The sequence below is a fragment of the Ciconia boyciana genome, chromosome 8 (assembly GCF_034638445.1).
Source record: "Ciconia boyciana chromosome 8, ASM3463844v1, whole genome shotgun sequence".
NCBI classification, from domain to species: Eukaryota; Metazoa; Chordata; class Aves; order Ciconiiformes; family Ciconiidae; genus Ciconia; species Ciconia boyciana.
Genome location: NC_132941.1, coordinates 20,033,369 through 20,051,203, shown reverse-complemented (window position 1 = coordinate 20,051,203; position 17,835 = coordinate 20,033,369). Strand labels below are relative to the sequence as shown.

At 38.3% G+C, this 17,835-nt stretch overlaps 1 protein-coding gene and 1 long non-coding RNA gene across 16 annotated transcripts in view; one reads left to right on the top strand and one right to left on the bottom strand.

Annotated features, from left to right (window-relative positions):
• LOC140656006 (uncharacterized) overlaps nt 1-9,091 on the top strand; it is a 46,300-nt gene extending 37,209 nt beyond the window's left edge. For all 7 annotated transcript variants that reach the window (XR_012043923.1, XR_012043925.1, XR_012043926.1 and 4 more), the window contains one exon: nt 4,868-9,091. This is a non-coding gene — a long non-coding RNA (uncharacterized lncRNA). The remainder of the gene's footprint in view (nt 1-4,867) is intronic.
• TLN2 (talin 2) overlaps nt 1-17,835 on the bottom strand; it is a 224,626-nt gene that overhangs the window by 9,489 nt on the left and 197,302 nt on the right. For all 9 annotated transcript variants that reach the window (XM_072871155.1, XM_072871160.1, XM_072871154.1 and 6 more), the window contains 5 exons: nt 15,737-15,842; nt 11,831-11,955; nt 4,850-4,975; nt 2,031-2,093; nt 1,756-1,938 (listed from right to left, as the gene is read on the bottom strand). In XM_072871155.1, the coding sequence (XP_072727256.1) occupies nt 1,756-1,938; nt 2,031-2,093; nt 4,850-4,975; nt 11,831-11,955; nt 15,737-15,842 (603 nt within the window). The remainder of the gene's footprint in view (nt 1-1,755; nt 1,939-2,030; nt 2,094-4,849; nt 4,976-11,830; nt 11,956-15,736; nt 15,843-17,835) is intronic.

Here is a 17,835-nt window from a genome sequence, read left to right as displayed (position 1 = left end):
GTGGTGGTTAGGGACATGGTTTAGTGGTGGACTTGGCAGTGCTAGGTTAACCTTGCGTAAGTCGGTTGGACTTGATGATCTTAAAGGTCTTTTACAACCTAAATGATTCTATGATTCTATGATCAACTCACTGGTTTTGCTATGATAAAGGACATTATTTCCAGGTGCAAACTGCTTTTCCCTTCATTATTCATTTTGGGACTAATATGAAGCTTGGTAAAGCAGCAAAATTCAATTTTGATCCATGCTTGGGCTCATTTCCTTTTCACATTCCCTTCCAACTTTTCACATTCGATGTTTATTTAATAATATTTGCCTACAGCGACTGAGTACCCTGAATTTCCTGGCAGAGCTGAGAAAACACAGCCACTAGTACTTGATTTTGTTGCTGTTTCTATTGTTGTTCTGTGTTTAAAATTCCTTCAGACCCATCTTGGCATTTGGATATTAAAGTGCATTACAGTCAGAATTATGTTCCAGTTACTGGTATCTCCCCCACAGACCCTTGACAAAGTCAGTCTATATAAATCCACTATAAAGCACTACAACCATCTCATCCCTAGAGATAACATTAACATGCCACTGTTTTCTATAGAAACAGATTTTTCACACACTCATACATTTATTTTTTCCTCCTAAATATTTAACCCATTTTTCTACTTTGAAAAAAAAAAAAATGACGACATCGTTTCCTCTTGCTCAAACAGATACTTAGTCATATGTATTTCTGTTGGACTTGATTCTACCTATCCGTACATGAACTGTTAATATATTGAGTGTCCATTAGTAGCATCTGTGCAAATATGAGAAAAAGGGGAAATTTCACCATCACCAAAGATACTCCATGTTGATGGTGTGAAAAAAGGAGTTGAAATAGTTCTTACATTCCAGGCTGAGCCTGCAGGACACGATGTTAGAGAAGGCTGAAGTAATTTTTAAAATGAACACCCTTAAACAAAATTCTGGAGACATTAGATTGCACCCATCGTAACACAGTGTTAATTCAGTTATAGTTCAGAGAAGCTCAACATGAAAGGGATGTGTAATGTAAAAGGGAACCAGTTTCATGTAAAAAAGTTAAATCAGACTTTAGTTGAGATGTTGCATCAGCTTCTGTTCTTGTTTTTGTCTGACAATGATTCTCCATTTTAGAAATGTGCTGTCTACAATTGCTGTCTCTTGACTCCTAGAAACAAAGGAAAACTGGCCACAACCCAGGCTGGCACTTAGGCGAGTACTTTGTTGAACATATGCATAACCTTGCAGAGGTCAGGAGGATACTCATGTACAACCAAGTTCAGCATGCTTACCTGTCTGCAAGCTCACTGGGAGTCTAACTGCATGCAGAATAATTGCAGAGAAACCAACTATACTCAGTCGCTATAAAAATGCACATATTAAACATTCTCAGCTTGCGTATTTCTGTGGCTTATCATGAATATGAATCTATCAATATTGCACCTAAACCAGGGCTTGGCACAGGCCAGTCAACATTTGCATCTCTCAACATCTTTTAAAAATGAAGAATAAAACAAGGAGTAAAGTGAGCTGTAGCTACTGCTGAATAATGACAAACGCACAATCACTTCATCCTTGATGAATGAGAATGCCCTGGAATCCCACAAGGAAGAAAAACTGAACAGCATTCTGAAAATTCAAGAAACTATTCCTAAAATGTGGGGCTTGTTCATGCAGTGCTAAAACAGCGTTTACATAGCACCACTATGGTTTTTCAGTAATCAAGAATACAAGTACCTGTAGCCTCCTCATGGCTTCAGAGTCATGATCAGCCTTCACTTTGCAAGCCACAAGCAACTGTGCTGTAGAAGCTGCCACTTGTTTGGCAGATGAGATGAGCTTCTCCTCACTAGCGTGGCCTTGTACTGAGGCATTAGCTGCTTCACAGAGATTGCTGGTTGCAGCTGCCACCATTCGGGCCTAGGAGACAGTAAAAAAAGTCACTGTATTCTCACAGGTTGTTATTTCTTCAGAGAAGGTGCTAGTTTTCCTTAAGAGAAGTAGGTACTCACAGCGGAAATAAGTCCCTGAGACCACTGTCCATCATCAGCTGCATTTGCAGGGATTGCTCCAACCTGAAAAAACAGTTCACAGATGGCTTACAATGAAACAGAAAATACAATTGCTTTGTCTCAGATTTAGACAAACAGTAATCCATGAGAAAAGGAAATACGTGCACCTGCAACTATGCCCAGCACATACAGGAGCAGAAAATCCAACTGAAAGTTAGTTGTCAGAGTAAGTGTGCTTCCAGCATGCATCTGCCTGCTCATCTAGTGTCCAACTTGCTATGCTGCTTGAAGTGCCCCATCCTTGGGGCACTTCCTTTTGTATAACTGAGAAATCAGTTATACAAAAGAATACACTAGGTCCCTGAATTCTTTAGGTTTCAAGGTTTTCTTGCATAATCATCCCCAGAAAACATATTTTAAGTAGACCACAGATACAGGAGTCTAGTTAGTGGTGTCTGAATTTTGTGTGTGTGCACACGTGTGAGCAAGTGAATACGGGGGTGGTGTGGAAGAAGATAGATCAGATCCAACTTCCCAGACTTCATCTATACTGCAGAAATGGAAACAGTTGCCTAACATCAAATTAATTCTTTTATAACAATTCCACAGGGGAAAGTAGTTTCACTTAAAACTTCTTTAGCAAACTCTTCAACTACAATATTGCACCAATTTGCCCTGTAAGATACTTTCACAGCCTTTACCAAGCAATGTCAGAAATCTATTTGGAACAATAACGTGCCTGGTTCGCACACATCCATGCAGTTGGGTAAGAATTTCCCATTGCCTCCATACCAAATAAAAAGGTCAGTGAGGCATCTAAGCCAATAGTCAGTACCATTTACTGTTCAGTACTGAAGCGACAAATGTGGAGCATATCAAACTTGTCCTTCCCACCTACGTGCCAGCCATGCTTTTCTGGGAGGAGTCCATACCACATGCCTCAGAAGGTTTCTTACAAAAGCAAAACATTTTCCCCGATATCAATAACAAAATCTTCCCACTGGGCAGGTTGGAGCCATTCACTATGGGCAAGAATTTGGTCAGTCATTTTAGAAGCCAGCTTCCTGTACTTCTGGCTGACCTGGAGATACAGGCAGTCAGAGGATACCCCATAGTGACAATTACCTAAGCGCTAGTATTAGTAAAGAAAGAAGGAAAACAGGTTAGGGCTTCATTATTTCAGAAGTATCTTAATGGCTTTATTTATTTGTGAGAAGTATCATAATGAGAGGATGTGCCACACACAATGCTGAAGTTTGATGTTTCATTAAATTTTGATTTTGGTTGGGATTAATTTCTTCCCTTAAAGACCACAGTATCATTTGCAGATCCTCCGAGCAGGCAAGAAACTATCAGTAAAAGCCATTTGCTGCAAAAATTCCTGATCTTTCAGCAAGTTACTATAGTAAGAATGATGCATAAAGCAAAACGGCTAAATTCAGTAAAGCAGGCTGAACAGATCTGTTAATATGGCACTATATTTCACAGATGTGCTTCTGTTGGAACAGCAAGCTACAGCTTTCCTCAGACAGATTAAAGTGGTTTTAGTAATTATCTGGATTTGGATGGAATAGGATGCAATTGCTGTTAGCTTCAATCTGAAAGACACAAACAGAAACGTATCTGTGGGAGCAAAGAAGCCAAAACAACCTGAGGGAGATTCAGAGCTGGTACCAGGATAGAAATACATTCTGTATTATTCTGTATAACTTTACAGTGGTGGTGAGGAAAGTAAAGCAAGCTTTATTTCATAATGAAAGTAAATAAGAACAGGTCTTATCACATAAAAGCAGGCTGCACAATAATCTAAGCGAAGCAGGTAAGTCAGAATTCTCATTTTTTGGACTGTCTCCACAGCCACATTTCAATGGGTATTAATAATATCTCTTTTTATGCATTATTGATAAATTCCATAGCTACAGCTTATGGTGGGTCTTTTGAAACAGTTACATCACTATTGTTCTGAAACAAGTGCTCTGTGCTCCTGCTGGAACTAAAAGCACAAGCTCCCCAGGAATGCTAGCTGAAGTAGACAGCATAGCACTTTTGTGACAGGATCCATGACACAGTCTGCTCAGAATAAAGAACTAGATGAAATTGGAAACCACAACTATACAAAAACAATGATCCTATAACAAATTGTTCTCACAGGCCACGCATCTGTTAGATGTTCAGATTTTAAGTTTCAAAGTGTATTAACTGGGAAAAAAAACCAGTGATGGATATGAAATGAATTACAAAGACCTCAATCGTGACCAGACCAAAAGGATGACACGTTATAAGCACTCTTTCCATTGGTCCCAACAATACTTACAAGCACGTCCACTTAAATGTACTGAATTTGCATGCAGGCCTGTGTCCCCATTGAAGCAGACAACAAAACATTGAGGGCACAGTTAGTGAGGTCCTTTGCTATTCTGGTCCAGAGTGGTATTGTATACTGTGCATTTGTTTTTGGATCCCAAAGCTGTCTTGTGGGACTATACATTACTAGCTTGAATCACAGATCTTCACAAAATGAAAAAGACACCACAAACAAAAACTCCCCACAGCTGAAACATCTGAACAGCCAAACACTTGATTACACTTGCGAGGTTTAAATAAGCATAATTGTGTTTGTTTTGTTTGGTTTTTTTGTTTTTTTTTTTTAAACAGAACCAGGCCTGGGTTATGTATTGTGATGAGCAAGGAAAAGATTTACATTTTCATTAGTCATTCCAAGCTCCTTTGCTACTGTTTTAACACAGAACAGTTAAGAAACTAGATTCAATTTTGATGCTTCCCCCCCCCCACTGTTGCTACTTGTCCTGTTTACCGACCTTTCCCTGTGCCACCAGTTCTCTCTGGGCTGCTGAAGCTGACTTCACAAGGGCACTGGTAGCAGCTGCAATGGATTTAGCTGCTTCCAGGATCTGTTCTTCGAAATCCAGAGTCTCATCTGCTTGCTACAACCAAGAAAGAACAATGTCACACATTATTCACCTGAAAGCAGTTGTATTTTCAAGATTGAGGACATACACAAAATGAGACAAGAAGATTTTGGAACACATCAGTAAATTCAACAAGACCTACAACATCATTTTCTGCAAAGGAGTTTCCTGTGGACTAAAGCTGGGAGTCAACATAAGTGAGTTTAAATATTAAGTTGCCCTTGTGGCTGCTCACATGGGAAATTGAGTATCGCACAAGATACTTAAAGAATTGGCTTCAACTTTCTAACACGTTACCTCCACAAGGGCTACTCAAAACTACATTCAGAAAAGTGCAGGTCTGAAAGAAATTCTTGGTTTTCCATATCAAAAGTATCTTTCTAGTGCTATAATACTGGCTTCCAGGATTACTAAACTAGGTAGAGCATTTTCTAAATACTTAAAGACTTAAAGCATTAAAAAAGAACAGTGATAAATGTATATTGTCTCATTCACCTGTACTAAGAAATGTAACGTAGATACCAAGCAAGTGCATAGATTTAACAGCTTTTGGTAAGAGCTGTCATTTCACAGAGAGCAGCATTGTGAAGCAGTCCAGTTTAGTCATCTTGGAGTTATGAAGTTCCAAAGGTCTGTCTGGAACACTTCAGTCATCCAAACGTGTCTTTCAGCAAGCATGTGCAAATAGAGACATCAGCTGTTCCTAATGAGATTTCTTGCTATTTAAAATGCAAATCTATTGTTCCATAAAACAACAACTTCCCTGACTTTCTAATCATTTAAACAAATACTGAAAACATTTATCTATTTAAGCACGCTTACTAGCTTCTGAACAGTTAACAAAATAGATAGAGATAAATGGTTATTGTTACTTTGAACAGAACCAGGCCTGGGCCACGTATTCTGATTGTTTTTTATACAAAATAAACCAACAGAATGTATTTTGTTCGTGATCAAATCACAAGCCTACCAGAATCCAATGCAGTATGACCAGTAGGGCTAGTGGATACTATACCAGAACAGACCACCTTGTGAGAGATGAGGCTTTTGAAATACAGGTTTCTTCCAACTTATTCAACCACAGCATTCTTGTGTCAAATAACTAACTTTAGGAACACCAGCTAAGTAGGTTTTGAGTTAGAAAACTGGGCACTTCATTTACCAGTCTAAGCGCATCCATCTAAATTTAAGTCAGGTTTAGTTCTCCTGTCACGGCAATCTGATGAAATATTAGTAAATTATAAAATAATAAAAGATAATTATGAGTAATTACAAATCATTACAAAAGGGTGCATCAAGCAGTGCTCAGTCCTGCAACACTTCACATAACTGCCATATAACTAAAACAAAGTCCAGGAGATGAAACCGTAGCATCCACAGACACCAGAAAAACTGAATGATCTGAAAATAAAAACTGATGTGTAGATGAAGTTGTCTGGCACTTTAAAGTTTTTCTTATCCTTTAGGCAAAGCCACCTAATTCAGGGAAAAGTATTTCTCTTGCCTTACTATTGGGCTAATCCCATCAACTGAAGCATATGTCTTTGTAATAAGAGTATAAGAAATTGCTTTGTAAAGTGAGCAAGTCACATTCCACATGAATTTTTGGCAATGCTTGCAATGTAACATCATGACCATTATTATCTAGGTGGTAATCACATTGGTCCTGAATTTATGCAACAGTCTTATTTATAAAACTCTTACTTCAATCATGACATCACAAAACCAAAGTGACTACTGGAATTGAGTATAGTCACTATCAGATTTCTTTTCATTATTCAAATAGATGCATTGTTGACTTTGATTTAAGTTGACTAAAGACTTAAACTGAAATATCAGCAGAAGTACCACTGGATGACAGTAAATTTAACAGACTGTTACTGCACTTTTACTTTTGTCCAAGGCTCCCCATTATTGAGAGTTTTTAAATTTTCATTTCCAACATAACAAAATATATTGTGTATTATTCTTTACAGGTCAGCGTTGTCAGGAATTCAAACTTAAGCAAGTGAGCATTTCAGTATCTGCTTATTTATTATAAAGGAGGTGTCATTCTTTCGTAAAGTTTAATAAAATGCCCATGGCTGTACTCTGATCTATTAGGCAGCTGTGTATGTGCCCAGATGGTATTCAATTTGCGAAAAATCAGCCACCAAAAAGAGGCTGAAGAAAAGTAGTTGTCTGAACTCAGTTCTGCATAGTGAGTGGACTAAATATTGCACGTAAGTACTAAGCAAAAATGACTACTTTCAAAGGGAATGCAGAGAAATCAAATCTTGCGTTACTGAGAATGCTATTGTAGAATGACTGGATTAACTTCCGCCATGGAGCAGCAAGTAAAGCTCAGCAGGAGAACAGATAGCTAAACCTTAGTATCTCACCAGATAACAGATTTTTTTTTTTTCCCCTGTGTCCCAAATGAATTTCTTTCCAATTATATTGAAATTTGGGGGGTGGGGAAAAGAAACTACACCCTGAGTTTCTCGAACTTCCAAATCCTACATTTCCTGTCATCTCACAACTTCTTTTTATTTCTGGAAAAAAAGAAAGAAGTTTTCTATTGACAGTTGATCCCTTCTGTGGAGAATTTATTTGAAGCAGCCTTACACTGTGGAGCAGCACTCAAACTGTGGAACTTCTGTTGAGTTTTCATCTTTTCTAACAAATCCTTGTTTTCTAGTCCTTCCCTGCAGTTCTTCCTTCAGCATTCTCAGGTATGACATCTGAGGGATGGATACTCATGTTTGAAATGGGAAAGTAGGCACAATGTTCAGTCAGCGCTGTGGCTATGTTTTACCTGCCGGTACTCTCCAAAGAGCATTTCTTAGCAACAAGGACACGTAGCAGTCCAAGACTGAACACAGCAAAACGCCCTACAAGAGAAGTAATTCTTCTACCCGTTCCCATTATTAAAGAGTGTGTCCTGAACTGTCTAAGTTCACACTCATCAACAGTACCCTCACAATGTGTCAGTTCACAGCCTTTATGAACAAAGTTAGGAGCAATGGGATACACGGCAGAAAATTTCACCTTGTAAGACTTTAGTTACTTGAGAGGGCTACTTCGGTTTCTTTAGAAAACCAGATCTATGAGACAAATTATTAGCTTCTCCTTCCTCAAGTAGCCCTCGTGAAGATCAGCATCTCTTTTTCCACAAGCTTAAACTAGTAAGCTGTTATTGACTATGTATGGGTATAAATGGATTGGAAAATGAAGTCACGAGAACAGACAAACCAAAATTATTAGGGTAGCTACATAGTCTGTAGCATGAAATATCCTGAAAATGTTGATTGTGACATTAAAAAAAGAGTAATTTGAGATGTTTTGGTACTGTATTTTAACCAGTTTTCTACAGAATCTCCATCATTAGAGGTAGCATAAATAGTCAGGGTTAATAGGAGAACAAATGAGCCCCCAATCTCATTGCTAAACAGTAGAAAAAAAAAATTACAAAAGACAAACCATTTTATTTTGTAGCAGGTCTCATCTTCTATTTCATAAAGAGAAAACCACTATGGGTACGTTACTGCACTGAGCCACAGAAAACAATAACCATTTCAGTGAAAGTCAGTTCTTGGCATAGCTGCTACTCACTGTCATAAAAAGCCCTACACAACTTAAAAGTCCCTCCAAGAGCAACTCTACTGATAAAGGAGCCCTTCATGTATATATTTTAAATCAGATTAGATTAGGAGTGTGCAGGAAGTCTTCTAAGCCTGCTTGTGAGTGAATGTACTCCTTCATATTGCCTTCTACTATGTTAAAACCCCCGGAGACAGGGCAGGACACTGTAGGAATATGTTTGATATATAGTTGGATTAAATAACAACCTAATATATCAAACATATCACACAGAGTCCTGCAGAAAAAGGCATCCAGGTTTGATTCATCTTGGGAAAAAAAAAGGACAAACTGCTGAAAGCTAACAGCAGGGAACTCTTATTGACTACGTAAGACACTTGTGTTTGAAGGCATAAGCCTGCATAGAAGCATGAAGAGCATACCAACAGAATAGTGTAGGTACAGCAATGCTCTCTGCTGTCGTACCTCATCTACTGCACCTTTTTCCTTAAAAGTGTTCTTTTTCCAGTATGAGTGAAGCATGTAGTTTTTATTAGACAAAATGTTTTTCTTCTTCAAAAAATTACTAATTTTGGGGGTTGTTATTTTACAGCCAGTGGCATATTTGCATAACAGGAAGAATATGTGGCTGTACTGCAAGACACTTGACCCTTCAAGAATGGAAAACAGAAAAAAGGAGTCCACCCTCAGGAAAAACGTAATTGTATTTAAGGGAAATATGACAGCCAAAACTTGCTTAATAAACAATAAAGATCTCATTGCTTCACAGATCATTCCCCACCGTGAATACTGCAATGAGAATACCGAACAGGTTTTGTGTTACGGGGAGGAGTAACAACACCTACTTAAGAGAGTCCTCAAAGTGTTTGCAAGATATAAGCTCAGAAGACAGATAGATATTAACAAGGTATCAACAGGGCAGTGGACTAGCGGACTAAGCATTTTAGGAGCACATTCACCAGCAGACAAATGACCAGGATTTAAAGCAAACAGAATACGCATCATACAATAAAACATGGGCAGCTGTTAGCAGGTCTGTGTCTTATAAGGGATTGTTCTCTGGGATAAGATGAATCCCAGTAGTGGAAAATAAAGACATCTCATGCTATTGGTCTCAGTTTAAGACATCAAGGGGGTATGACAGGTGCAAAAATATGAAGAGAAAACAAGGAAAAGAAGAATTAAAAAAATCCATAAGTATCAAAAAAATTAAGATAGTGGAACAAATGAGAAAAACCCCTACCTTCAACTATTGATTTTTTTTCTTTAGAGGTAATAGACATACTGGAACACACAAAGATGAAAATTTCAAACCTAAATCAAATGACTCCCACTCCCTGCCCCAGTAACAGAAGCTTACCCAAAAATAGAGAATCAGCCACCAAGTAATAATGATGAAGATGAGGTATTTCCTGCAGGCAGATTATTCTAAAATTACCAACTAAGGACTTCTCTGCAAGTTCACTTGATGATGATTACTGTTAACCAAAGCAGGATATTGGTCTAGCTGTTCCATTGTAGAAATTAGCTATTATTCCTGCTTTTTGTAGGCTAAGCATAAGAAAAACCAATTGTATCACGCCCTTACCTAGTCTAGGCATTCACACTACAATACTATGTATGTTGTCGAAGATGAGCATCAGAAAGACAGAGCCTGTTCAAAGCAGGAAATCCTACTCTGGGAGGATACAAGCTACAAGTCTTCAGCAGAAAAAGTGGTATTTGAGCCACTCTGCGATCTTCCTAGTACCTGTGATGTGTATTACAATCCATATTGTGGAAGGAATTAAACATCTAAAAAAGCATGTAAAGGCTGTTTAAATCCCAAATTAAACAAACAGTTGGATATGAATGTTAGTTTCAGAAAATGACAAACAGACCAATAAATCACAGGCAGACTGGTTACTCAAATTAGCATGTTAAATGAGGAGCAGGTGTGGGATCTGTATTCACTAGGAAATTACAATGACCCTGGAGTGGCTTAGATGTTGGAAGGAAACTGCTCCATGGTTACTAGGCAACACACATATGCTATTGTGCAGTGATTGTATAGAAAAGGTGATGGAGGACTCTTCCTCTCCTCAGACTCAGCCTGTGTCCTCTGCTCTGTAGAATCTCATTATAAAGGACCATTTTTCTTTATAAACAAAATGGATGTACTCGTCAAAAAAAGCAGGACAAAGAGCATTTCTTTTTCATGAGCTAATTTATTCCCATCACTAAGCAGAGGGGGTAGGAAGTCCTCAAGGAGTGAAGCTACCAAGAACTATTTCATCTGATGTTCCTGAATGACAAAATACCACCCTGCACTGAAAACAATCATCCAACACTGAATGTTCTTGAGGCCCTGCTTTTTAGAAAGACTTCTCATTAGCTTTACTTAGAAAATAGTTTTGCACCTACAAAGCAGCATAAACTTACATAGTCCTTTCCTGAAGTCAATTATACAGCCAAAGCATGATTTTCATTTTAAAGACATGCAATTCTAGGCAACATGGTAATTTCTTCTAAAACCTGCCTGTTATTCCACACTAGGCAAAAGGTAGCAATCCTCTGTGATTCAGTCTTGTGAGGTATGCATACAACCATAAGTAACAGCACTTCCATATATTCCCTCTGTACCATGCATGAAAATAGTTGGCTTAATTTTATATAATATATTCAGAGACATGTTTGAAATGACCTGGCAACATGCAACACTACTTGTTTTCATAATGAACTGTAATTTATTTTCCTTCAGGAAAGTTAAATAGAAATGGTCATACCACATATCTGATTTGATACTGAAGCAGCTAGTCTTTTAGCATGGCATAAAATGCTATGGTTTTAATCTCAGAAAATCCTGAAGATCTTTTGCATTCTGCTGAATCCCTTCTGTGTTGCTGCTGTTTTCTCCTGCTATACTACACACATTCAGATAAGAACAAAGGGTCTTCAAAGGAAAGCAAGTGAGAATGACTTTTCACATCAGTAAAATGTGTTTGGAAACAGAAAAGTAAATAATCAACAGTAATGATACTGTAACTCTTAAAAGCATTTCCAACATTTGGCTTTTATTCCTTTGCTTGCTCATGTCTGGTGCTTGACTCACTCCCTGAAAAGCATCTTTCACCCTCTTCCTTCAGGGGTAAGTTCCATCCAGTGCAGTGTCTAGTAGCACTGAGACTGATGCAAGGTTTGATTGTTTATACCATAGTCGTGGACAGTAACAAAGCATACACCAATATATGGGCTATATGCATCTTCTGCTTTATTAACTTCAAAGAAACAATGGGGAGGGACACTCACCTTTGGCTTGGCTCTTGGTTTCAGCTGTTCTAACTTCTTTGCTGCAGCCTCAATTGATGCTGCAGCCCCTAGTAGCTCTGTCTCCGCAATGACTGTTGGGTCTTCTGGATCCACCCACTCTGTCCCTGAAATTAATGGAGATGAAGACAATAACTTCAGTGCCACTGTGAACTGCCATTCAAACAGGGTGATTTACAATCACATTTCAAGTATCAAATACGGAATACACATTGTGGAAAGCTGATTTTAGTACCATAATGGCATAAAAACACTGTGGTTTATGCCACTGAGAGCAAAATGTAAGCCAGAGTGAAAAAAAGTATTTAGCAGGATTATTCTGTTATGAAAGGTACGTAATTAAGAACTGTGTAAGCAAAGCAGCTTCAAAAAGGGATACTGTCCATACCAGGAACAAAACTAGCTGTCACTCAACTTTCGTGTATCAGAGCTCTTACTAAGATGGTTTCTAACCTGACCAAGTTGCAAGGTACATTGAGAAGTCTGACAGAATGGTAAAGAGGACATGCTATACACAACAGATAACCATCCACAGCACACTTTTCAGAGTTTCTTTTTTGGCAGTGGTTAGAGATGAAGCTAGTATTGACTGAAGAAAGCATGCTTTTGGCAATGTGTTTCTAACAGCAATATAGAGAAGGCCAAAGCAGTTTCTGTAACATATCCAAAGGTCAACTTTTTTTTGTTGTTGAGTTTTTAGCATTTCTCTTGGCTCAAAGAAATTTTGTAGGTCCACATTGCATTATTATTTTCAATTTCATAACATTATTCTCTGGATGACAAGATTCAGAAAGCATCCATGTTCTGGATTGAGGGAAGCAATGAAACACCCAAAAGGAAAATCAGATGGAGAGAGAAAAGGAAACCAGAAAGAAAACTTCTAATTTCATAACTACTAAGGGCAAGGGCAGGAAATGGCATCACAGATGGAAACAGAAAAGGATGGGAAGCAGTTTATACCAAATGAAGGAAGACTAAGCTAGAATGAAAAAAAAACCAAAGAAAAAAAACCAATCTCTTAAGGCCTTGTTAAACTTATTGAAACTGGATCAGAAAGTTTGGGTGAACCTAGTATTAAAATATCAACTGAAATGTTTATCATTATTAAGGAAAAGTGATTGGGGAGAAGGACACTGGCACTTTGCATCAGGAATAGCATAACCCATGTCTGATTCATCAAAGGAAATAACCTTGAATACTTATGGATCAACATTGCACCACCTAAGAATAAGGCAGTTTCTGCTATGGATGACCGAATCACAGGAGAATACAAAATGACTCGCTCCTATTTATCATCATAGAATCATAGAATCATTTAGGTTGGAAAAGACCTTCAAGATCATCGAGTCCAACTGTTAACCTAACACTGCCAAGTCCACCACTAAACCATGTCCCTAACCACCACATCTACACATCTTTTAAATACCTCCAGGGATGGTGACTCAACCACTTCCCTGGGCAGCCTCTTCCAATGCTTGACAACCCTTTTGGCCAAGAAGTGTTTCCTAATACCCAATTTAAACCTCCCCTGGCACAACTTGAGGCCATTTCCTCTTGTCCTATCACTTGTTACTTGGGAGAAGAGACCAACCCCCACCTCACTACAACCTCCTTTCAGGTAGTTGTAGAGAGCAAGAAGGTCTCCCCTCAGCCTCCTTTTCTCCAGGCTAAACGACCCCAGTTCCCTCAGCCGCTCCTCATAAGACTTCTGCTCTAGACCCTTCACCAGCTTCGTTGCCCTTCTCTGGACACACTCCAGCAACTCCATGTCTTTTTTGTAGTGAGGGGCCCAAAACTGAACGTAGTAACAGAGGTGCGGCCTCACCAGTGCCGAGTAGAGGGGGACAATCACTTCCCTACTCCTGCTGGCCACACTATTTCTGATACAAATGATGTGCTGGGAGAAAACTGAAGTACATGGTACTGTAATCCTAGTGAGCTACGGTTCATGCTGCTAATCCCTATATAGTATGTATACATGTATTTTATATCAAATATCAAAACATTACCAAAGACAATTTCTCAGCTCAAATGGTGTACAAGATGAAGGAATTCTGTATTAAACCCTAATATTGGCAGATAAGCAGGGAATAAAATATTTTTGATACAGTCAGCATGTATAGACACAGTGAAAACCAAACTTGTAAAATGTAGCAGTTCCTCTTCAAAAAGAGGCATTTCACAAAGGTGAAAACATTTCCATGCTAAATCAGTTACAAGACAGAATTTTATCATGTATCTATAGATGAAAATTAGGAATGAAAATTGGGAATGGTTAAAAAACATTTTACTTTCCACAAAAAAGCTTCTGAAGTGAATAAAAAAAAAATCCCCTACAGGCAGTAAGTGAAAAAAGAAATAAAAAGTGAGTTTTTATTTTAATGAATATGAATTAAAATGCAAAAACTATTGGAAATTAATAAATGTCTCCAAAGATGAGGACAATAAAAAGATTTTTAAAAAGCATTTAGGGAATAGAAAAATTCTGATATTGGCTTGGCTTGTTAGCAAATGAAAATGGAAATTTCGAAACATAACAAAGAGTGCAGAAAAGGCTGAAGAATTCACTAAATTTACCTGAACAGGGAAAAAGCATAATGTAGATCACTGTTATATGAAACAGAGTAACTATGTTAAGACATAGAGGAAAAAAAACCCGTAAGAAAATAATGAGGAATTCCCATATATGAGAAGTGTTTAGTCAGGATTCTTTTCCAAGGAATGTATACTGATAAAAGCAGGAAATAACTGAGGAAAACCTGCAGTGTATATTACACAGAATATCAGAAAAATGAGTGTAGTGTTCTGTGGCCTAGGTTAGGAAAGAATGATTGAACAAATATGAATTTACTAGAAGCCTTTGTTGGGGTGGTGCAGAATTAAAAAAAGAAGTGATTGCAATGCTTTATCAAATATTTTACAGTAGCATTCTATTACCTACAAGATTAGAATGCTCATATGCCTTTCTGATGGCTGTGAAGGTTTCTTTAGAGTAAAGTTCCCAGTAATCTGCTAGTAGATGTGCTTCAGCAGTAGTGGCCTAATATTTAATAACACTACCCTTAATATATATTAATCTCATTTAAAATGTAGAATGTTAGAACTGTCGTCCTAAGAGTTTGTATGCATCGCTGGATAACAATTTTACTAAGGAAGTCAGTATCTGAGAAAAATATCACTCATCTGTTATAAGAACAGTGAACTTCTGCTAAGTGATGGAATTCATTGCTTATTTGAGTGCTGAATTTATATTTGTCCACAAGTTGTTCAATTCTAAGAGTTCAGGAAATCATCCAGACCACAATTTTCTGAAGTCTCATTGTTTCATTAACATACTTTGTCAGGGCAGGACCCGGACAGAGGACTGTAAGCACTATATACCTAAAATTGCTGTCATTGCTAGAGGCTGAGTATTAATTCAGTAAGATGATGGTATCCCCTTTTATCTGAAGTTGGAAAGCAACTATCACTGCAAAGCAAAGGACTTATTTTGACTGAACAAACGTGAGTGTAAGGAAAGGAACCAGCCATCCAATTACAGTTCAGCCACCAGTTCAAGAGGCATGATATTGTATTTTGTTTTCTGCTACTGTGGCTCTTGAGTGCTCTGCTTGATGGTTCCATCTTCAAAGGCCACAAGATTTACAGATGAATTATGACCAATCACATGAAGTGGGAGAGGGTCAAATAGACATGTTTACCGACACTGTGAACAAGTGAATACCAGCAGAGAAATTAAAAGAATGGAAGTAGCTGGTACCAAGACACCTAGAACACACTAAAAGGGTTTTTGTTAGCTTTTGGTTTTGTTTTAAACTACAAAAATGACAGATCATCATCTCTGGAGTAAAAAGCACACCGTACTGGTAGCCAGGCTGCCCAACTCACCTTTCATTGCTTCTGCTGATTGGATGAGCTCTGTAACAGCACCAGCAACCCGCTTGGAGAAAGAAGCCAACTGATGCTTTAGTTCTGGAGTTGTTTTTTGAAGGATCTAGAGAAAAAGATAAAATGTAATAATGCATATTAGTAAGGATTCCAGAGAACTCTGGAACATTCTAGGCACACTAGTGAAAGATTTATTTTATACAGCAACCGGCTGAGAGAAAACACGAATCCAGTGAGAGAAATACCATTGTCAATGAATCACTAGGAGCAAAGGCTTACACTGCAACGTTTGATGCATACCAGGAAAGTGGCACTGCCTTGCATTTCTACAGGAACTGACAATATTGTCTGGAAGTTCTCAGTACTAAAACTAGGACAGAATTCTCCAAAACAGAGGTGGCATGTGTGAGTATGTGGGAGGAATATGCAGCTTTAGCACTCCATTCTCAGATATTGTAGTCATTATACTTATGCATCAGGCTTAGTCTTTCTAAGCTGCTGGAGAGGAGCTGATTTTCTAGTATTAACAAACTTGTTGGTCACTATTTCTAAGAAACAGAATTATAGAGTTCTGCAAGCTAGCACTAGCTGCCTGTTGTGGAAAAAAATCAGCAACGGTGAACACAATGGAAATGCCAACCCTGGGAAAGACCCTTAAATAGAAAGGAAAGACAGACATCTCTGAACTGAATTTGCATCAAGTATTAAACTGTGCTTCTTCAAATGGAAAACAGTCAGACATTCACACCGTGAAGTTGAATTCTTCCCCTGAACAGGAACAACATTTGCAGTTTTAATTACCATATTGTAAGGAGAAAAAAAGATTAAGTTCTGGAAATTCATATATACTCAAAAACTACTTCTGAGAGGAGAGTGACAGATATATAGAGAGATTTAAGAGCAAAACAAGAGGTTGAGTCTTGAAAGTCACATTCAGGTGTGCATTTTCTTAATGTTTTCAAAAACTCCCCTGCAAAGCAGCTCTGAAAACTAGGTGCACATTGAAAATACATTTTATCTTTTTGTAAGCATGTTTCCCATTTTGCAGTCAAATGCCTAACCCCTTACTTTGACAGAATAAACTAAACTGAATTGTTTTCTTAACTTTGCCTGGTGAGAACTCTGCCACACGAGGAATTCTGTCCCTCTGGAACTGCCATGGCAATGTATGGGTGGGCTGGTCTCCTGCTTCCTAAGGATGATCTTTAATCAACTAGTTTCCATATTAAACAGAAGTAAATGAATCCTCAATAGCTAAATAACCTGCAATGCTAACAAAATGTAACAACACAGTTATAACCAATGTTTACACACTGCATAATCCCTTAGTATGGCAGAAATTGAGCGTTGAGCATCTCAAGGGTTATCTTCCCACACAAGCAAAAAACATCCAAAAATACACGAATGTGGTCAGGACTATAGCGAAGAATGACATTTTCTGCTCCAGCAACAGTGACACCATGTATGATAGTGGTGACAGTGTTGGAATTGAACAAATGGATGCAAATTTTAAAATTAGGCAGTTTACAAACTGCATTGTTTTAAAGCCAATTTGGAAGTCACAGCAGATTGTCATCCCCTGCAGAGTCATGTACAGGCATGTCATGAGAACAACAAAAGCTTCAGACTTCCCCTCAACTCAGCATGCATCAATACTGACCGAGATGGAGCATATGAATATGTAGGAGGGCAGGTCAGTCTTTAACCTTGCTAAGAATACAATTTACAAGCTGTTTTATACGAATTTGTGCATGCCCAACAGCTTGAATTAGTGTGTTCCCGCGCCCTACCCCTAGTTAGGTGATTAGAGGAATATTCCTTTGAGCAATCAAGTCAGTTTTGTGCCACTTGCCCAATGCAACCGCTGCACAAATCAAAACACTGGCTTAAGAAATCTTAGATATTGCATCTGACAACTCTCGCACCTAAAAAGTATCATCTTCAAAGAAATATGGCTGCTGAATAGTACTCCTTGGCATCCCTGTGTTGAGACACCCATGCAATCATCCCCTGGCCTGACTACCGAGAGCATGGACTGAACTTACTAACAATCGTATCACAAGGTGCCACGTGGACTAATTAAAGATTTCTAGTCTGAG